Source organism: Nerophis ophidion, linkage group LG15 (assembly GCF_033978795.1).
Source record: "Nerophis ophidion isolate RoL-2023_Sa linkage group LG15, RoL_Noph_v1.0, whole genome shotgun sequence".
Classification (NCBI taxonomy): domain Eukaryota; kingdom Metazoa; phylum Chordata; class Actinopteri; order Syngnathiformes; family Syngnathidae; genus Nerophis; species Nerophis ophidion.
This window is the reverse complement of record NC_084625.1, coordinates 6,841,584-6,864,495: the sequence shown is the minus strand read 5'-3', so window position 1 is coordinate 6,864,495 and position 22,912 is coordinate 6,841,584. Positions and strand designations below refer to the sequence as shown.

Below are 22,912 nucleotides of genomic sequence, written 5' to 3'. Positions count from 1 at the left end.
CAGCATTGCAGTTTCAAAATCTGGTATGACTGTATCAAACCAAAACTTAGTGAGTGTAGTTTTTTTCTGACGCTTTTGCTTTGGCCGGTCAAAAAATAAACTACATCTCCTATAAACCTTTGTGCAGCGCGGGACCAGAAGGTGGGGGCGTAGAACGCAGTGGAGAAGAGAAAAGGAGGAAGCATGCGGGAGAAGTTTGATTGAAGTAGACAAGAGGAATTATTTTTTTATGGACATTTCCTGAACATTTCATCAAAGTCCATCCATAACTTTTTGAGTTATGTTGCTAACAAACAGACAGACAAACCCTGGCAAAAACATCACCTCTTTTGCAGAGGTCTGCGTACTTCATCTCGAGCGTTTCCAAGGCGACACAGAGCGAGGCATTGAGGCACCGCCGCAAAGGTAAAGCATCCCGCGGGAGCAAAGACTCCATACACGGCGGGAAATAGGAGAACCTACTTGAAGGGGCGGTACAGCGTAGTGGGTAGAGCGGCCGTGCCAGAAACTTGAGGGTTGCAGGTTCGTACTGCGCCTCTTGACATCCAAATTGCTGCCGATGTGTCCTTGGTCAAGACACTTCACCCTTGCCCCCGGTGCCGTTCACACTGGTGAATGAATGATAGGTAGTGGTCGGAGGGGCCGTTGGTGGAAACTGGCAGCCTCGCTTCCGTCAGCAGCTGTGGCTACAAATGTAGCTTACCATCACCAGGTGTGAATGAATGATGGGTTCCCACTTCTCTGTGATCGCTTTGAGTATCTAATAATAGAAAAGCGCGATATAACATCTAATCCATTATTATTATTACTATTATAAACCATCACCCGGAAAATACATTTGAAGCTAGCGATGTTAAACATAAATTTTTGAGGTATTTGTATTATTAAAAGTAAAATTTGCTTGTACAATTCTTTGCACTTAAAAACAAATGTTTGTAGTAATAAATATGATTAAAATGTGAGAATTATGTTTGTAAGTGTAGTTACCGCATTTCCTTGTAATATATGACTACCTTGAATTACTGCCGGGTAAAACTGGCTCCCCAAATTAATAAGCGCATGCTTACTTTTATTGCCGGGTCCAATTTGCGGCGTCTTGAGTGACTCTTCCCCTACCGTTATTTTCAAAATGGCGGAGGACTTATTTTTTTTTTTTTGCCTTTATTTTGTGTAAACCAGGGGTCTTGTTCCATAGCCATACAGATCACACTAATGGTTGTGATATAAAACAATTTTAACACTCTTACTAATATGCGCCACACTCTGTGAACCCTAACCAAATAAGAATAACAAACACATTTCTGGAGAGTATTGGCTCTGTGCCACATTATAAACGCAGCATAGGGATTACCCATAATGCCGTGCATCCGTGACTCTTGGATATATTATACACGCGCCCCCAACCCCGCCCCCCTCCTGCCCCCCACAGCCATACAGATCACACTAATGGTTGTGATATAAAACAACTTCAACACTCCTACCAATACGCGCCACACTCCGCGAACCCAGATTAAACGATGACAAACACACTTCTGGAAAACATCGGCCCTGCAACACATCACAAACGCAACACAACACCTACCCAGAATGCAATGCATCCATGACTCCTGGCTACACCATACACCCGCTAGCAACAACCCAGAGTGTGGCGCATATTGGTAAGAGTTTTGAAGTTGTTTATATCACAAACATCACTGTAGAAGGTATGGCTGTTGACCAAGTATGCATTGCAATCTCGTATAAGAAGCAACGAAATGCATGCGTCCAGCAGGCACGCAGACAGCATGGTGTAAAAGTAGGTGCGATAACATGCTGTAGAGCAGTGGTCCCCAACCACTGGGCCGCGGACGCAGAATAATTTTGTATTATGTTTTTATTATTTATCACAGTCAATTTTTTACTGCATGCCATTGGTTAGCGCAGGGGTGAGAAGAGGTTTTAAAATTACTGGCGCCTGCTTACTTTTACCGCATGCTTTGAATAAGCGCAGGAGTGAGAAGAGGTCTTAAATTAATTCGCCCCCAGCGGCTATTCAAGGAAATAGGGTATTCTAAACCAGGAGTCACCAACGCGCACTAGCCTGTTCTAAAAATAGCTCAAATAGCAGCACTTACCAGTGAGCTGCCTCTATTTTTTTTATTTTATTTATTTACTAGCAAGCTGCTCTCACCTTGCTCGACCTTTTTAATTCTAAGATAAAACAAAACTTTTATTTTAAAGACTTGGTCTTCACTTGTTTGAATAAATGCATTTATTTTTTCACTTTGCTTCTTATAACTTTCAGAAAGACAATTTTAGAGAAAAAAACACAACCTTAGAAATTATTTGAGGATTTTTAAACACATATACCTTATTACCTTTTAAATTCTTTCCTCTTCTTTCTGACAATTTAAATCAATGTTCAAGTAAATGTATTTTCTTTAATTGTAAAGAATAATAAATTAAAAAAATGTTAATTCTTAATTTTAGTTTCTGTTTTTTCGACGAAGAATATTTGTGAGGTATTTCTTCAAACTTATGATTAAAATTCAAAAAAAATATTCTGGAAAATCTGTAAAATCAAATTTAAATCGTATTTCAAAGTCTTTTGAATTTCTTTTAAAATTTTTGCTCTGGAAAATCTAGAAGAAATACTGATTTGTCTTTGTTAGAAATATTGCTTGGTCCAATTTGCAATATATGCTAACAAAGTGCAAATTGGATTTTAACCTATTTAAAACATGTCATCAAAATATATATTTATTGTGAGAAATTATTAAGAAGATCAGTGTTTCCACAAAGATAAATATCATTAATTATTAATAATAACATAGAGTTAAAGGTGAATTGGCTATTTCTGGCAATTTATTTAAGTGTGTATCAAACTGGCAGCCCTTCGCATTAATCAGTACCCAAGAAGTAGCTTTTGCTTTAAGAAAGATTGGTGAGCCCTGTTCTAAACATTCCTGTCACTTCATTTTACGAATTGGCATTTTTAAAAAGTTTTTTATATTTATTTTTGGATAATTCCACACTATCGTACCATGACCTTAATTCCGTGATAATATCGTACTGTGACATTTTGATATTGTTACATCCCTATTAAGAACTTAAAGGATGGCTGGCAAAAAGCGGCAATCAGGGTTTTTTTCAAAAGCATTCAGTTGCCCAACCCTGCTTGATGGAGATCTTTGACCAAAGTATTCACAAAGTTCTCGCTCTTAGACCAAAGAGAGCCTTGTCCAGGACCTGCTGGAAGCCAAAGCTGCGGCGGTGTCCCAGGCTGACCACCTCATCGCTCAGTATCACTTCCAGCGAGCTCAAGCCGAGGCCGAGGTGACAAAATGACTACTTTTCAACAAACTAGTTATCTCCTCCGAGATGTCTGACCCGGGTGTCTTAAACACAGGCTCGTAAGATGGCCAGTTTGCTGAAGGAGGCGGAGCGGCGGCGAGAAGAGTTGCAGACCGAACTGGGCGCCCAGCTGGAAGAGGCGAAACGCTCCAAAGCCGACACGGAGGAGCTGCTGCAGCACAACGCGCGCCTGCAGCACGACTCGGAGGAACACCAGGCCCTCAAGGGGAGCTACAACACCCTGCTGAACAAGTGAGATCACAGCTGAGTGGAGATTGACCGATATGTTTTTTAGGGACCGAATGTCCCTTTGGGACAGAGGACCCTATTGTATTTCTAAGGTTTTATTATTATTATTATTATTATTATTATTATTATTATTATATAATTACAGCTTTTTGAGCTGTAATTTGACCCCCTTAACATGCTTCAAACTCACCAAATTTTACACACACATAAGGACTGGCGAAAATTGCCATCTGATAAAAAAAACAAACCCCAAAACTCAAAATTGCGCCCTAGCACCCCCTAGGAAAAAACACAGACAAAACTGCTTGTAACTTCCGTTAGGAATGTCGTAGAAACATGAAACAAAATCCTCGATGTAGACTTAGACCTACATTTTATAAAATGACATCCTTCAGCAAAAATCAACAGGAAGTTGGCAAGCACCCTATCAAAACAAAAGTTTCCTAAAAAATGTAATTTTTGCCTCTTTGAGCTGTAATTTGACCCCCTTAAAATGCTTCAAAACTCACCAAACTGGACACACACATTAGGACTGGCGAAGAAAGCGATATAAAAACAAAACAAAAAAACAACTTAAAATTGCGCTCTAGCGCTCCCTAGAAATAAAACACAGACAAAACTGCTCCTAGGAAGAAAACACAGACAAAACTGCCTGTAACTTCCAGTAGGAATGTCGTAGAGACATGAAACAAAAACCTCTATGTAGGTCTCACTTAGACCTACATTTCATTCATTGACATCCTTCAGTGAAAATCAACAGGAAGTTGGCAATTACCCCTTCAAAACAAAAGTTTTGTAAAAACCCGTCACCTTTTTTCAAACATTATCACCTCTGAGCGCGTTTGTTGTGTCGGCTTCAACCTAGCACAGGAAAGACATTGAACCCTTTTGATTAAAAGTTGCGCAAAGAGTTTTTCTAACTGCTGGGGTTTTGATTTTACGAGCCTTCAAAGAACCGCTACGCTGATGCTGCTGCGCTGCTGCTGTCTCAAGATGGCCGCTTAAAAGCAGGAAGCACCAGCGTGACCACATAATTCAGAGAAGGTAGGCACTGTGCGGGTAGAGATATGTTAACTGGGTGAAAGAAAGAAGCACCAATGTGACCCCAGGATGCAGGGAAGGTAGGTAATGTGAAGGTAAAGATATGTTGAATGGGTAAAAGCAGGAAACACCAGCAAAAGTCGGTCCCGTCCATTTTGCTTGCAGCTTTATATTTGTAGTTATTATTCGTAGTCAAGGAGGCCGATAACCGATTCTTGTAGCCGACTTTCATTTGCAGTAAAAGTAAGCTAATCCATACAAGTATAAGTCAGTAAACAGCTGGACAAGGCTGATTTTAATTTTCCTGAGGGAACTCTCCTGAAGGAATCAATAAAGTACTATCCATCTATCTATCTATCTATCTATCTATCTATGGAAGGCTGTAAGTTGTTTTTTAACATAACTTTTTAGGAAACGTTAGACCAATAGCAACCAGTGTTGCCACAGTTACCTTTAAAAACTAATCTGATTGACTACTGATTATTCCTTTTTGAAAGTAACCTAGTTACTTTACTGATTAGTTGATTTTAAAAGTAACTAAGTTAGATTAGAAGTTACTTTATTAGTTACATTCAGCAATGCAGCTACCAACATGACCCCCGCCGCCTCAACATAAAAATGACGAGCGTTTTTGCCAATAATCACTTTATTTAACATCAACAACTGCACTTAACAAAAATACTATATAACGTATTTTTCAGATTATAAATCGCTCCGGAGTATACGTCGCACCGGCCGAAAATGTCACTCCTAATCCATAAATCTCATGAAATCTTCTTCCTCGATGTCGCTTCTAAACAACTCTGCCAACTCCAGAGGTATGCGCCGCTTCCTCTTGTCGTTTTCTGCTGCATATTTCACTACGTCCAGCTTGTAATCTGCAGTACATGATTTCCTTTTCGGTGTTATTTTTGTTCAGCCCCTCTCAGTTTTTATAAGTTACCACCAACTATGAAATAATCCATTTTAATAGCTACGTCAGTAGCATATCAATCAATCAATCAATGTTTACTTATATAGCCCTAAATCACAAATGTCTCGAAGGTCTGCACAAACCACTACGACATCCTCGGAAAAACCCACATAAGGGCACGGAAAACTCACACCCAGAGGGACGTCGGTGACAATGATGACTGAGAACCTTGGAGAGGACCACAAATGTGGGCAAACCCCCCCCACCCCACCCGCAGGGGACCGAAAGCAATGGATGTCGAGCAGGTTTAACATGATACTGTGAAAGTTCAATCCATAGTAGATCCAACACAGCCGCGAGAGTTCAGTTCAAAGCGGATCCAAGACAGCAGCCAGAGTCCCGTCCACAGGAAACCATCCCAGGCGGAGTCGGATCAGCAGCGTTGAGATGTCCCCATCCGATACACAGGCGAGCGGTCCATTCTGGGTCCCGACGAGCGGTCCATCCTGGGTCCCGACTCTGGACATCCAGTACTTCATCCATGGCCATCGGACCGGATCCCCTCCACAAGGGAGGGGGGGGACAGAGGAGAAAAAGAAAATAAGCGGCAGATCAACTGGTCTAAAAAGGAGATCTATTTAAAGGCTAGAGTATACAAATGAGTTTTAAGGTGAGACTTAAATGCTTCTACTGAGGTAGCATCTCGAACTGTTACCGGGAGGGCATTCCAGAGTACTGGAGCCCGAACGGAAAACGCTCTATAGCCCGCAGACTTTTTTTGGGCTTTAGGAATCACTAATAAGCCAGAGTCCTTTGAACGCAGATTTCTTGCCGGGACATATGGTACAATACAATCGGCAAGATAGGATGGAGCTAGACCGTGTAGTATTTTATACGCAAGTAGTAAAACTTTGAAGTCACATCTTAAGTGCACAGGAAGCCAGTGCAGGTGAGCCAGTACAGGCGTAATGTGATCAAACTTTCTTGTTCTTGTCAAAAGTCTAGCAGCCGCATTTTGTACCAACTGTAATCTTTTAATGCTAGACATGGGGGGACCCGAAAATAATACGTTACAGTAATCGAGACAAGACGTAACAAACGCATGGATAATGATCTCAGCGTCTTTAGTGGACAGAATGGAGCGAATTTTTGCGATATTACGGAGATGAAAGAAGGCCGTTTTAGTAACGCTTTTAATGTGTGACTGAAAGGAGAGAGTTGGGTCGTAGATAATACCCAGATTTTTTACCGAATCACCTTGTTTTATTATTTGGTTGTCAAATGTTAATGTTGTATTATTAAATAGAGGTCGGTGTCTAGCAGGACCGATAATCAGCATTTCCGTTTTTTTGGCGTTAAGTTGCAAAAAATTAGCGGACATCCATTGTTTAACTTCATTAAGACACGCCTCCAGCTGACTACAGTCCGGCGTGTTGTTCAGCTTTAGGGGCATGTAGAGTTGGGTGTCATCAGCATAACAGTGAAAGCTAATACCGTATTTGCGAATGACGTCACCCAGCGGCAGCATGTAGATGCTGAAGAGTACAGGGCCAAGGACCGAACCCTGGCGAACTCCACACGATACCTTAACATAGTCCGAGGTCACATTGTTATGGGAGACGCACTGCACCCTCTCAGTAAGATAAGAGTTAAACCAAGACAGGGCTGAGTCTGACATACCAATCCGTGTTTTGATAAGCTCTTATAAAATATTATGATCGACGGTATCGAAAGCAGCGCTAAGATCGAGGAGCAGCAACATAGATGAAGCATCGGAATCCATCGTTAGCAATAGATCATTAGTCATTTTTGCGAGGGCTGTCTCAGTTGAGTGATTTGCCCTGAAACCGGATTGAAAGGTTTCACATAGATTGTCAAACGCTAAGTGTTCATTTAACTGCTCTGCAACAATTTTTTCGAGGATTTTTGAAATAAAGGGAAGGTGAGACACCAGTCGGTAGTTTACCATGAGGTCATGATCGAGGTTAGGTCTTTTAAGGAGAGGATGAATAACCGCTTTTTTGAATGCTAGGGGAACAGTGCCCGAGGAAAGTGATAAGTTTATAATATTTAGCACTGATGGACCTAATAATACAAAAAGCTCCTTGATAAGTTTCCCAGGAAGTGGGTCAAGTAAACATTTTGTTTGTTTTATTCCATTTACACGTTGTAACAATTCTTCTAATGTTATTTCATCAAAACGAGAGAAACTATTTTGGATATTTGCAGTATCCGCCGTATATACAGTCGTATCTGTGTTACTATAACCCAGTTGTAGCTGGGACGCATTGTCTTTAATCTCCTTTCTAATAAGTTCAATTTTCTTATTAAAGAACTTCATAAAGTCATCTGCCGAATGGGTGGAGCTACTGGAAGGAGTCCCTTGTTGGGTTAGCGATGCTACCGTACTAAACAAAAATTTTGGATCGTTTTTATTAAGGCGGATGAGATTTGAGTAATAATTTGTTTTAGCTAAGGTAAGCATTCGTTTATAAGTTATTAAACCATCACTCCATGCTTGATGGTGCACCTCAAGTTTAGTCGTGCGCCATTTGCGTTCCAGCTTTCTACATAATAATTTCTGAGCTCTAGTTTCTTTAGTAAACCATGGCGTACGCCTTTTTGGAGCCTTTTTTAACTTCAGCGGTGCTATACTATCAATGGTTTCGCGCAGGGCGTTGTTAAAGTTGTTAGTGAGGTTATCAATAGAGGCCACATACTTTGGGAACGGTGCCATTACCGAGGGCAGTAGGCCAGCAAGAGTTGTCGTTGCGGCAACATTAATGTTGCGGCTGCTATAGCAGTTATTATTATTATTAGCTTGCCGAACATGAGTCTGAACCTCGAATTTTATAAGGTAATGATCGGACATTACTTTAGTACACGGGAGTATCATAACTTTGGAAACAGTGATACCCTTGACAAGCACTAGGCCTATCGTATTACCGCTGCGATGCGTCGGTTCATTTATTATTTGTGTAAGACCACAGCTATCAATTATAGTCTGGAGCGCCACGCACGGTGGGTCCGATGGGGTATTCATATGGATATTAAAGTCCCTCATTATAATTATATTATCGGCGTGCGTCACTAGATCAGCAACAAACTCTGAAAATTGAAGTGAAGTGAAGTGAATTATATTTATATAGCGCTTTTCTCAAGTGACTCAAAGCGCTTTACATAGTGAAACCCAATATCCAAGTTACATTTAAACCAGTTTGGGTGTCACTGGGAGCAGGTGGGTAAAGTGTCTTGCCCAAGGACACAACGGCAGTGACTAGGATGGCACAAGCGGGAATCGAACCTGCAACCCTCAAGTTGCTGGCACGGCCACTCTACCAACCGAGCTATGCCACCCCCTTATAAACTCCGAATAGGGCCCTGGGGGGCGGTAGATAACAGCCAGGCACAGAGGCAGCGATGTGGCAGACTTCATAGAAAGCACCTCAAACGATTTATATTTATTATTTAAGTTAGGACTAAAGTTAAAGTTTTCATTGTATATTAGTGCGACCCCCCCCCCCCCCCTCCCCTTTTAAGGGGACGGGCAATATGCGCATTCGTATAGTTAGGAGGAGATGCCTCATTTATCGGAAAAAAGTCGTCTGGTTTAAGCCAGGTTTCGCTAAGACCGATGACGTGAAGGTTGTTGTCTCTAATGACCTCATTAACTAATAACATTAATAACGTCTCATCACAATAACTCACCATCCACTTAATCACAATTGTACAGAAGTTTATGGATTTAATACATTGTAGGCTTTCCTTGTGAGGACCCGTGAAATAATGTGAACATTTACCGTATTTTACGGACCATAGGGTGCACTGCCAATCAGCGTGTAAATTCAGGTCTTTTTTTCTTTTTAAACTCTTGACAATCTGACAAAGACGGGGGGGGTTGCCCACATCTGAGGTCCTCTCCAAGGTTTCTCATAGTCAGCATTGTCACTGGCGTCCCACTGGATGTGAATTCTCCCTGCCCACTGGGTGTGAGTTTTCCTTGCCCTTTTGTGGGTTCTTCCGAGGATGTTGTAGTCGTAATGATTTGTGCAGTCCTTTGAGACATTTGTGATTTGGGGCTGTACAAATAAACATTGATTGATTGAAGAGGTGGATCAACAAAAGCAGCACGTTTCCTGGAAATACCAACAGCCCTTCCCATTTAGATAGATAGATTGCAGTCCAGCATCACTCCAAGGAGCTTGGCGCTTCTTACCTGTTGAAATACAGAACCTCAGATCCAACTTTGGGTTACAAGATAACCATTGCTTAGTCCCCAATATTATACTTTTGGTTTCTGAGATGTCAAGGACAAGTCTGTTACATACTGTCCAGTCATGCACAGCTTTTAGTTGTTGTATTCTGTCTTATTTACCTCAAAAACAATTTTATTTAGTACATGGTGTAATGATAATTGTGACCAGTAGATGGCATGCACACATAGGTCTACACTGCAGGTTGCTTAGAAATGTGTGCATTCCTGTTGTTCAATGAATAGTGCTAGGAAGTACTAGCACAAAAAGACCCAAACGTTAATGTTTTAATGAGAATATAGAACTTTACACACGCTGCGGGGAAAAAAAACTGTCAAAATATTTTGGTGTACCATGAATTGATTAACGTGGACCCCGACTTAAAAAAGTTGAAAAAACTATTCGAGTGTTACCATTTAGTGGTCAATTGTACGGAATATGTACTGAACTGTGCAATCTACTAACAAAAGTATCAATCAAAAAAGGTAAGCTGGTTTTCGAAGCATTACGGCTTCCGTAGTCAGGAGACCCGCGGAGTAATACGTACTGTGCGTCAACATACGGGTAATAGTATGGTGTGTTTCGTACTATTTTTTTACTTACTTTGATTATTATTTCTCAACTGTTTGTAAATGTTGGGATTTATAAACAAACGTTTCCAAAAAAAAAAAGAAGAAAAAAAATGTAACCTATTTTTACGGTTTTGGCTCTTTTCACCTTCAAAATAAGAGCTCAAGGCATATACTGTATAACAGGAACTTAACATCACAAAGAGCCAAAACCATAAAAATAGGTTACATATATATTATTATTATTATTTTAAAAAATGTTTTTTTATTATGGTGTGTTTGCGTAAAGGTGCGTTCCATTTGTACCCGGAAGTTGGAATTTCAACGGGAACGCCCCCAGAGGTCGGACTTCCGGCTCGAGTTCTTTTCAAAGATGGCTTGCTCTGGATGTAAACAAATATATCTGCCTCTATAACGCCGTCATTAGTACCGCTAATTAGTTTATGCCGCAGTAAATCAGCCATATACAATGTTGGACGTTCGTATACGATAACGTTACTGTAGTGTGAACTATATGTATTAGGTGTCGTTTAACGCGCCGTGCGTCGCGAGCAATAGCGTCCGTGTTTTTACTCTTCATCCACCGTGTTTGAAGGTTGTAGAAATAGTGCTTATATTCCCGTAAGTGGTTCCTATAAAGCGCAAAAATAGCTTTCGTGAATGTGTCATCTCGATTCCCGGCCACGTAACTCGGCTGTGACGTCATTCCCACCTCCGACCTCCAACTTCCGATGTAACGCCGCGCAAGGAGGCCAAAATGGCACCTGCGAAAAGACTTGCTTACGCAGCCGATTTCAAACTCAGGGCCATCGGTCACGCGGTGGAACACGGGAATAGAGCAGCTGCCAGGAAATTCAACATCAACGAATCCATGGTGCGGAACTGGAGGAAGCAAGAATATGACCTGCGCCAAGTGAAGCAGACCAAACAGAGTTTCCGTGGGAACAAAGCGAAATGGCCTCAGTTGGAAGACAAAGTTGAACAGTGGGTTATTGAACAGAGAGCGGCAGGCTGCAGCGTCTCGACATTCTCCATCCGACTCAAGGCGGCAGCCGTCGCGCGTGACATGAACATCAAGGACTTTGGAGGAGGTCCTTCCTGGTGCTTCCGTTTTATGAAAAGGCGTCGTCTCTCCATCCGCACAACAACCGCCAACTCGCCGCAGCTGCCAAACGATTACGGAGAAAAGCTCGGCATTTTCCGCGCCTACTGCCGAAACAAGATCGCCGAAAAGAAGATCCGGCCTGAGCACATCACCAACATGGACGAGGTCCCCCTCACTTTTGACTTCCCCGTGGACAGACCAGGGACCAGTGTTTCATCCGTAAGCACCACATGGAACGAGAAGTCGTCCTTCACTGTAGTTCTGGGTTGCCAGGCTAATGGCCAGAAACTACCGCCAATGGTCATTTTCAAGGAGAAGACTTTACCGAAAGAGAAGTTCCCGGACGGCGTCGTCATCAAGGCCAACACCAAGGGCTGGATGGACGAGGACAAGATGAGTGAGTGGCTTACAGAAGTTTACGTCAAGAGACCGGACGGCTTTTTCCACAAATCTCCGTCTCTGTTGATCTGCGACTCCATGCGCGCGCACCTCACCGATACTGTCAAAACCCAAATGAAGCAAACCAATTCTGAGCTTGTCATCATTCCGGGTGGATTCACCAAAGAACTCCAACCGCTGGATATCGGCGTCAACAGGGCGTTCAAAGTCAAATTACGAGCTGCGTGGGAGCATTGGATGACAGACGGCGAGCACGCCTTCACCCGGACCGGGAGGCAACGGCGGGCGAGTTACGCCACTATCTGCCAGTGGATCGTGGACGCCTGGGCGAAGGTGTCAGTCTCAAGTGTCGTCCGAGCCTTCACCAGGGCCGGATTAATCGCTGAGCAGCTAGCCGACAGCACCGAGACCGACTCGGATGATGACGAGAGGGATGCGGGCATGCTCGATGCCGATATCGCCCAACTGTTAAACTCGGACACTGAAGATGAAGATTTTGATGGATTTGCGGAAGAGGGATAAACTGAAAAAAGTGAGTGTATTGTTATGTATTTTATGTGAAACAATTGAGAATGTTTAAAGGGAACTGCACCTTTTTTTGGGGGGGGGGGTCGTTCACATTCTTTATGAGAGACCAGAACACACATCTTTTTTTTTTTTAGGAGCCTAAGGAGGCTTGCAAGATGCAGCTAATTGGAGTCACTATTGGAGTCTTCACAGCCCTAGTATACAACTTCTAAACCCTCCGTCGACGTTTTATATACAGTACATGCTGCAAGTATGTACAGTACAGGCCAGAAATTTGGACACACCTTTTCATTCAATGCGTTTTCTCTACTTTCATGACTATTTACATTGTAGATTGTCACTGAAGGCATCAAAACCATGAATGAGTACATGTGGCGTTAGTATGTACTTAACAAAAGAAAGTGAAATAACTGAACACATGTTTTAGGTTCTTGTATCTTTAAAATAGCCACCTTTTGCTTTAATTACTTTTTTTGCTCACTCTTGGCATTCTCTCGATGAGGTTCAAGACTGTTAGAAAACCATTTTAAGTGAGTACCTCTTGAAGCTCATCGAGAGAATGCCAGGAGTGTGCAAAGCGGTAATCAGAGCATAGAGTTGCTATTTTGAAGAACTTAGATTATAAAACATGTTTTCAGTTATTTCACCTTTTTTTGTTTAGTACATAACTCCACATGTGTTCTTTCATAGTTTTGATGTGACAATCTGCAATCTAAATAGTCATGAAAATAAAGAAAACACATTGAATGAGAAGGAGTGTCCAAACTTTTGGCCTGTACTATATATACAGTATATACATTATATGTAATGAAGGTAGTATGTTCAATATTTACCACTTATTTCCTCAGCGAATATACTTCGTTTCCATAGCAGCGCACTTCCGACTTCCTGCAACAGATGTGTGTTCCTACCTCCGGAAACAAACGCGAGTGTGTTGTAATCATGGCAGACTTGGTAACGGACAACAAAGACGACGATTTTTGGGCAAAGGAGGATTCCCATTACATTTTTGAAGCTGAATATACGGAGGATGAAGTGCTGCTTATAGACACGGGCACGAAGAGAGGTTGAAACATTGGAGCTGACGGAAGCTGAGACCGTTGCTGTAAATGGAGCCAAGCTAAATGGCGTGCTTACCCAAAATCAACTGGAAACGTCCCCGGGCCAGCTGGACCAAACGAGCAACTGTCCATCGAGTGAGTCACTATAATATTGATCATGGTGTATGATTTTTCATGTTTTTTTTTTTGGTGTCCTATTGCATTGTGTTGTGCACTACAAACTCAAACGTGTTTAGGGTGCTGATGAAGTAGCTATCTTCCGGCTAATGCCGTAGCATGCCCCCACAAGGCGATGTCTTACCACGCTTGGTTATTATACACCCTGGTTAGTGCTTTTTGGAGGCATTTTCAAAGTCATTTAGAGGCTGAATGGATTGCTCTCGTTAGCTGCGTTGCTAGCCACCTAGAATGAACCGATTATTACAAATTAGAAGGCTAAAAATACCCTTCTATCTTGTCTCTCATAATGATTTTGAACAATATGCAAAATTCCCCAAAAGTGCAGTTCCCTTTTAATGTGTGAAAGGGTCGAATAAAGTTTGTCTTATCTGACTGCCTTACATGAAATGTATGAAAATAGACAAGTTTGTCGACAGTGGGACTTGTAATCTGGTGAGCCTTCTATAGTCTGAAAAATGTGGTATTGGCCCCTATAATCAATCAATCAATGTTTATTTATATAGCCCTAAATCACAAGTGTCTCAAAGGGCTGCACAAGCCACAACGACACCCTCGGTTCAGAGCCCATATAAGGGCAAGGAAAAACTCCCAACCCAGTGGGATGTCAATGTGAATGACAATGAGAAACCTTGGAGAGGACCGCCGATGTGGTTGACCCCCCCACTTCCCCTCTCTAGGGGAGACCGGATGCAATGTACGTCGAGTGGGTCTAGCCTAATATTTTGAAAGACCAGTCCATAGAGGATCTAACATAATAGTGAGAGTCCAGTCCATAGTGGATCTAACATAATAGTGAGAGTCCAGTCCATAGTGGATCTAACATAATAGTGATAGTCCAGTCCATAGAGGATCTAACATAATAGTGAGAGTCCAGTCCATAGTGGATCTAACATAATAGTGAGAGTCCAGTCCATAGTGGATCCAAGATAATAGTGAGAGTCCAGTCCATAGTGGATCTAACATAATAATGTGAAAGTCCAGTCCATAGTGGATCTAACATAATAATGTGAAAGTCCAGTCCATAGTGGATCTAACATAATAATGTGAAAGTCCAGTCCATAGTGGATCTAACATAATAGTAAGAGTCCAGTCCATAGTGGATCTAACATAATAATGTGAAAGTCCAGTCCATAGTGGATCTAACATAATAGTAAGAGTCCAGTCCATAGTGGATCTAACATAATAGTGAAAGTCCAGTCCATAGTGGATCTAACATAATAGTGAGAGTCCAGTCCATAGTGCATCTAACATAATAGTGAGAGTCCAGTCCATAGTGCATCTAATATAATAGTGAGAGTCCAGTCCATAGTGGATCTAACATAATAGTGAGAGTCCAGTCCATAGTGGATCTAAGATAATAGTGAGAGTCCAGTCCATAGTGGATCTAACATAATAATGTGAAAGTCCAGTCCATAGTCGATCTAACATAATAGTGAGAGTCCAGTCCATAGTGCATCTAACATAATAGTGAGAGTCCAGTCCATAGTGGATCTAACATAATAGTGAGAGTCCAGTCCATAGTGCATCTAACATAATAGTGAGAGTCCAGTCCATAGTGGATCTAACATAATAGTGAGAGTCCAGTCCATAGTGGATCTAACATAATAGTGAGAGTCCAGTTCATAGTGGATCTAACATGATAGTGATAGTCCAGTCCATAGTGGATCCAACATAATAGTGAGAGTCCAGTCCATAGTGGGGCCAGCAGGAGACCATCCCGAGCGGAGACGGGTCAGCAGTGCAGAGATGTCCCCAACCGATGCACAGGCGAGCGGTCCCCCCCGGGTCCAGACTCTGGACAGCCAGCACTCCATCAATGACCACCGGACCTGTGCTCCCCCCTTCACAAGGGAGAGGGGTTCAGAGGAGAAAACTGGTCTAAAAATGGGGTTTATTTAAAGGCTAGAGTATACAAATGAGTTTTAAGATGGGACTTAAATGCTAATCGTCAATCTCCACACGTGAGTGAAGGTAATCATGAAATTGTTTTCTGTGTCAGATTTAACGAGAGCGAGCGGCTTCTGAAGGAGCTTCAAGCGTCTCACGGCAGTCTTGCCAGACAACTGGAGACGCTGAAGAGGAACCACAGAGAGCTGCAGCTCCAGTACGACAGGTATGCGGCATGTAGCCTCCATTGTTGGCGTCCGAGGTGGGCTCACTCGGCCTTCTTGCCTCTTTACACCAGGACTGCGTCACTGCTGCGGGAGAGTGGGGAGAAAGCCAGGGAGGTGGAGCAGGAGAGGAGGGAGCTGGAGGAGACGTTGGATGTTCTGAGGAAGCAACTCGACGAGACGGAGCAGGCAAGGAAGGACGCCAGCATCAAGGTAACATTTTTGTCATAGAAACCACACCTTGAGTTTACAGTAGGAGGGGACAATACCACGTCATCACAGTTTGGCTCCGACATCCAAGTTTGGTTCATTTTGGATCTAGTAAGGCAGGGGTGCTCACATGCGGGGTACTTATCAAATGACCAAGTCCAGGTGACCTTTATATAGGACAGTGGTTCTTAACCTTGTTGGAGGTGCCGAACCCCACCTGTTTTATATGCGCATTCATTGAACCCTTCTTTAGTGAAACTTTAAAAAATTAATTTTTTCAAATTCAAGACAAGGTTTAGGATTTTTTTTTTACGGGTGCACAAAATGAACCGTGCATGAATCACAAGAAATTACACACCTGCAAATCAGATGGAAAATTATAGGGAATATTGTTTGGGGGTATCAATAATACGCCGATAGGGAGAAGTTTTTATTTACACGATGAGTCAGGTGTGGCTTGATCTCCACGGCGGAGGCTCTGCTGAACCCCTGAAGCCGACTCACCAAACCCCGAGGGGTTCGATGGAACCCAAGTTAAGAACCACTGATCTAGGAGGACTTATTTACCCCACCCGATGTACATTCAAAGTTGTGGAACTTATCAGCACTACTGCAAATTATGTCTGATTCCAATCCATGAAGTCAATCAATCAATCAATGTTTATTTATATAGCCCCAAATCACAAATGTCTCAAAGGACTGCACAAACCATTACGACTACGACATCCTCGGAAGAACCCACAAAAGGGCAAGGAAAACTCACACCCAGTGGGCAGGGAGAATTCACATCCAGTGGGACGCCAGTGACAATGCTGACTATGAGAAACCTTGGAGAGGACCTCAGATGTGGGCAACCCCCCCCCCTCTAGGGGACCGAAAGCAGTCATCAGTATAAGGCAGGGGTAGGGAACCTATGGCTCGCGAGCCAGATGTGGCTCTTTTGATGACTGCATCTGGCTCTCGGATAAATCCGAGCTGACATTGCGTAACACGATAAGTAATGAATAATTCCACATGTAATCACAGTGTTTAAAAAAAGTTCAAAATATGAAACATTCTCATGCATTTTTAATCTATCCGTCCGTTTTCTACCGCACCAGTTCAAGAAGTTGCGTTAATGGTAAGAAGTTATTTATTTATTATTGGTTAGTGTAGGGACTTGCCATACTGGAGGTTTTTCAGACCACAAAGCACCGACATAAGAGCCGGTTTCAGGCTTATAATATTGTTTTATTTTTCAATAAGTCTCTCCGTTTCTTTCCAGCAATTGTCTTTTTCTCTTTCGTTCTCGCTCGAACTCTGGCTCCAGCCCCAACCCTGTCTCTCCTCCTTGCTGCTGCTTATAAACAGAGCGACAGGTGATTAGATAACAAGTCCCAGGTGGGCCATCTACGCACTTGTCGCTGATTTCGAGGCCGATCCTGGCAACACCCCACTTTGCTGCAGGCCCGCAGGCCACGCCCCCACAGTTAGCTTCAGAATAACAGTGTTATTGCAAAGAATAAGAGACCTATTGTACTCTAGAAATGTTGGTTTTACTTAAAATGCACACAAATTTAGTTGTGTTCAGTGTTGAAAAAAATATTATATGGCTCTTACGGAAATACATTTTAAAATATTTGGATTCTTGGCTCTCTCAGCCTAAAAGGTTCCCGACCCCTGGTATAAGGTAATATACACTTACTGTATTTTCCGTACCATAGGGCGCACTGCTGATGAATGGTCTGTTTTGTATCTTTTTTTAATATAAGGCGCATTAAAGCGGTCATATTTTTATGATTTTTTTTCGAAATGTAAACTACTTTCTTGTGGTCTACATAACATGTAATGGTGGTTCTTTGGTTAAAATGTTGCATAGATTATGTGTTATAGATCATCTTCAAGTCGCTTTCTGACAGTCGCTTCAGGATCCGCCGTTTAGAGGGCGGTCTTATTTACGTGGCTCACCTTCGGTAGCGTCTTCTCCCCGTCATCTTTGTTGTAGCGGTGTAGCGTGCAAGGACGGGAGTGTCAAAAGATGGAACTAACTGTTTTAATGACATTCAGACTTTACTTCAATCAATAACGGAACAGCATCTCCTCATCCAGAAACAACAACACCAGAAAAAAAAACGCCCGTCCGGAACTCTATTAACTAAAGTTTCTTGGGTGAATAATGTAAACTCACTACACCGGTGTGCTTTAGCGCTTTCATGGCGAGTTTACTGACAGATATAAGTAAGAACTTTACACTACTTTATATTAGAAATGGCTAGAGTTGCAAAATTCCGGGAATACTCAAAGTTGGAAACTTTCCATAGGAATTAATGGGAAATGAATGGGAATAAACATTGAATGCAAAATGCTAGATCAGGGGTCAGCAACCTTTTTGAAAGCCAGAGCTACTTCTTGGTTACTGATTAATGCGAAGGGCTACCAGTTTGATACATAATTAAATAAATTGCCAGACATCATTTGCTCAATTTACCTTTAACTCTATGTTATTGTTAATAATTAATGATATTTATCTTTGTGGTAACACTGATCATCTTAATGATTTATCACAATAAATATATATAGAAACAGATAAATGTCATTCCGTCGTACATTTTATTTCTTTCTACAGAAGGTTTTTTTGCAGAGAATAAATGATGAAAAAAACTTTATTGAACTGTTTAAAAAAGGAGAAAAAATTAAAATTAAATTTTAAAAAATAGTTTATCTTCAATTTCGACTCTTAAAAATTCAAAATTCAAACGAAAAAAAAGAAGAAAAAAGTAGCTAATTCGAATCGTTTTGAAAAAATTTAAAAAAGAATTCATGGAACATCATTAGTAATTTTTCCTGATTAAGATAATTTTTGAATTTTGATGACATATTTTAAATAGGTTAAAATCCAATCTGCACTTTGTTAGAATATATAACAAATTGGACCAAGCTATATTTCTAACAAAGACAAATCATTATTTCTTCTAGATTTTCCAGAACAAAATTTTTAAAAGAAATTCAAAAGACTTTGAAATAAGATTTAAATTTAAATTCTACAGATTTTTTACATTTGCCAGAATTGTTTTGAATTTTAATCATAATACGTTTGAAGAAATATTTCACAAATATTCTTTGTCAAAAAAACAGAAGCTAAAATGAAGAATTAAATTAAAATTGATTTATTATTCTTTACAATAAAAAAATGAATTTACTTGAAAATTGATTTAAATTGTCAGGAAAGAAGTTTTGATGATACTACTGGTGTAAATATATTTGATGTACGGTATTTAAGTTTAATAGAGGTGTATTTGCTTGTTACTGTATGACTTTAGACTACTCCAGCTGACTTCCACTCAATCCATCTAGCTGTTCCTGTACTTGTTAAATGATTTCGGGGCCAATATCTGTAGCTAGCTAGGGTTATGTACCACCACCGAAAATATTTCTCCATTAGCCGTGATGCTAATTTTCACTGTTAAATCCCATTCATTTATGCTAACGTTAGTGATCCGAATTTACCTTTTTTGTGATCTTGAAAGTTCAATTAGCAAATACTAAATCTAAACTTTGCCTTCTGTTCTGCTAGCCATTCTGTTGTCATACAAGAAGGTAGCTTAAAGGTTGATTTAGCATGCTGATTGAGTGTTCATTTATTCATCTAGCCTGTTTTTATTCATTTGTCAATCAGTTACATATTTTTAAAGACTACTTCAATTGTTTAGCTGACTATTTATATCTGTGTGGGGCATTGCATTAGTGTTTTACAAGCTTCTCATCTCATTTTACAGAATAAGATGGACGGTGTCCAACTTTGAATAATCAAAAAATGGTCAAAATTTCCAAACTTCCCGTGATAAATTTCCAGAAAGTTTCCATAAACTTTCCACTCCTTTGCAGCCCTAGAAATGGCAACAGCGGAGGATGAATGTCTCATAACAAGAAGATAGAGAAAATCCGGATAATTTGATTTTCAAAGATGTTGGAAATGGGGACACATTTTCTGGGCACGGTCTCCCTTTGTCACTAGGTTTGCCCGCGGGACCTTCAGGGTCATCTGGTTGTCAGATCTAAGGCAACAACTAAACTTTGAGCTTGGTCTTGGTCTTATTTGTCCAGAGTCCATACTCCCTTTTTATACACTTTACAAGAAATACATTGGCGGCAAACTCTGTAGCTTGCTAGGTTGTGCACGCTATCTTTCTGAGACTCTTATTTTGTTAGTGCAGGCAGGATGAAGCAGGGCTTTTATTGTGAAGATAGGAACTGTTCTGAGTTTTGACGGCAGGTACGGCGCGAGAGTCCGTTGAAATAAAGTGTTTCTCGCCTTCCTGTCGGTCATTTTTTCTTAATAATTAGCTGGCAGCAGCCATAGTCATCTCATAAGGCCCTCAAGTGTCATAAATGTCAAACAAGTGACGTCTTGGTGAAGGTTGATGATTGCTATTTTTTAGGCCTTCTTTTTTGATGCCTGGCTGGCGATCGACTGACACGCCCTCAACCATTGACCAGTAGCTCGCCATCGATGTAATGGCCACCCATGTGGTAGATAAAAAATGAACACAAATGGGAGCATTTTAAAACTCTGCCAGACTCAATTGCAACTATTTGAATGATAAAAATGATAACACCATTCATTCAGAAAGTATGAATACGCATAATTGACGATAGAATACTATTAACTGCAACATGTAAGTGTAAAGAAAAAAGATAAATAATTCCTTCAGGAAAATTTAAATTCCAGCAACAGTGTACAGAGTTGAGATCAATTTAAAAAGCAAAAAGTAAATAATGGGGGTATAAATGGAAACAAAATAGAAAAATACAACAATAAGAATAAAAATAAAAAGCAACAATGGGAATAAAAATATAACATAAAATTAAAGCTGCCATCAGCGATGGACGGGACCGCTTTGGCTGCTGGCCCCTCGACCCAAGCCCAGAAAAGCAGTAGAAAATGGATGGATGGATTATAACACAGAGAAAAAGTTGTATACACATGTGGTATACATCAGTATCACAGTAATAACAGTTGTAAAGTGGCTTGGGCATTTTATAAGGACGCCTTGGTGCCGCCATTTTGAGACTCTAATGCATGGTGAATGTAATGCAGTTGTTGTATTGAAGTGGGAATAACAAACTTCCTGTTGATTTTAGTTGGGGGCGGTCAGTGTATGACATATAGGTCTCAGTGAGACCTATATTGAGGTTTTTGTTTCATGTGTGTATGACAGTCCTACAGTTTTGTCTGAGCAGAAAGCCGCCATTTTGTGACAACAGCAGCAGCGCAATGTTTCTTTGCGGGCTCATAAAATCCAAACGGGTAGTAATTTAAACTCTTTATTTAACTTTTAATCAGAAGGGTTCAATCTCTTTTCTGTGCTTATTTGAAGCCGAAACGACGAACTACCTCAGAGGAGGTAATGTTTGGAAAAAAAAGCGACATTTTTTAGCCAACTTTTGTATTGAAGTGGGAATACAGACAGTTTTGCTGTGTTTTCGTCCTAGGGGGCGCTAGAGCGCAATTTAGAGTTTTGGGGTTTGTTTTTTGATTAGACCGCAATTTTCGCCAGACCTGATGTGTGTGTCAAATTTGGTGAGTTTTGAAGCATGTTAAGGGGGTCAAATTACAGCTCAAAGAGGCGGCGGAATAATAATAATAATAAAGAAGAATAATAAAATGCTAGAAATTCAATAGGGTCCTCTGTCCCTAAGGGACATCGGTCCCTAATAAGAATACAACAAGAGAAACTACGCAGCAGTGACCATGTTATGAAAAAGTATTGCTAAAAAAAACAGCACATTATGATTTGAACATTTTCAGAATGTGCTTGCTGTATTTTTAAACAATAAAAAACATTTATTTTTTAGTTATCATGCCATGGTTTTACCAGTCTGGCCCATATGTCCCGGCAAGAAATCTGCGTTCAAAGGACTCCGGCTTATTAGTGATCCCCAAAGCCCAAAAAAAGTCTGCGGGCTATAGAGCGTTTTCCGTTCGGGCTCCAGTACTCTGGAATGCCCTCCCGGTAACAGTTCGAGATGCCACCTCAGTAGAAGCATTTAAGTCTCACCTTAAAACTCATTTGTATACTCTAGCCTTTAAATAGACTCCCTTTTTAGACCAGTTGATCTGCCGTTTCTTTTCTTTTTCTTCTATGTCCCACTCTCCCTTGTGGAGGGGGTCCGGTCCGATCCGGTGGCCATGTACTGCTCGCCTGTGTCTCGGCTGGGGGCATCTCTGCGCTGCTGATCCGCCTCCGCTTGGGATGGTTTCCTGCTGGCTCTGCTGTGAACAGGACTCTTGCGACTGTGTTGGATCCATTATGGATTGAACTTTCACAGTATCATGTTAGACCCGCTCGACATCCATCTCTTTCCTCCTCTCCAAGTCATCATTGTCACCGATGTCCCACTGGGTGTGAGTTTTCCTTGCCCTTATGTGGGCCTACCGAGGATGTGGTGGTGGTTTGTGCAGCCCTTTGAGACACTAGTGATTTAGGGCTATATAAGTAAACATTGATTGATTGATTGATATGGGAATAGATTTTTTATTTTTTATTTGAGTTTGACACCGCCTTTGTAGACCACATTGGTCTGACACAAGAAAGGCCCTTTGGGTTTTGTCTTTCACACTTTGCCACCTTGTGTCCCCTCAGAATGGTCAGCTGGAGGGCAAACTGCAGCAGAGGGAGGATGAGCTGAAGAAGCACTCCAGCATGATCGCCATGATCCACAGTCTGAGCAGCGGCAAGATAAAGAGTGACGTCAACCTCTCGCTGTGAGACGCGCAGCACAACGAAAAACGTTCTTTGATGATTTAAAAATATATAATTTTTATGTAATGTATCAAAATGTATCTTTTCGGGTCAATAAATGTTGATAAATGTGCCGTTTTATCAAAGAGGTGGTTTATTATTGCGCTTGTTGTTGATAAAAGTTGTTTTAGGTCATGAAGGAGTGGAGAAAAAAAACCCTTAGGTAAGAAATTAAGAG

The 22,912-nt window shown here is 41.2% G+C and overlaps 1 protein-coding gene across 1 annotated transcript in view; it reads left to right on the top strand.

Moving 5' to 3' along the window:
• cip2a (cellular inhibitor of PP2A) overlaps positions 1 to 22,820 on the top strand; it is a 43,349-nt gene extending 20,529 nt beyond the window's left edge. The window contains exons 16-20 of the mRNA XM_061921352.1: positions 3,205 to 3,315; positions 3,389 to 3,585; positions 15,631 to 15,744; positions 15,817 to 15,955; positions 22,576 to 22,820. Coding sequence (XP_061777336.1) covers positions 3,205 to 3,315; positions 3,389 to 3,585; positions 15,631 to 15,744; positions 15,817 to 15,955; positions 22,576 to 22,701 — 687 coding nt within the window. The 3' untranslated portion in view covers positions 22,702 to 22,820. The remainder of the gene's footprint in view (positions 1 to 3,204; positions 3,316 to 3,388; positions 3,586 to 15,630; positions 15,745 to 15,816; positions 15,956 to 22,575) is intronic.
• Positions 22,821 to 22,912: the final 92 nt, after the last annotated feature.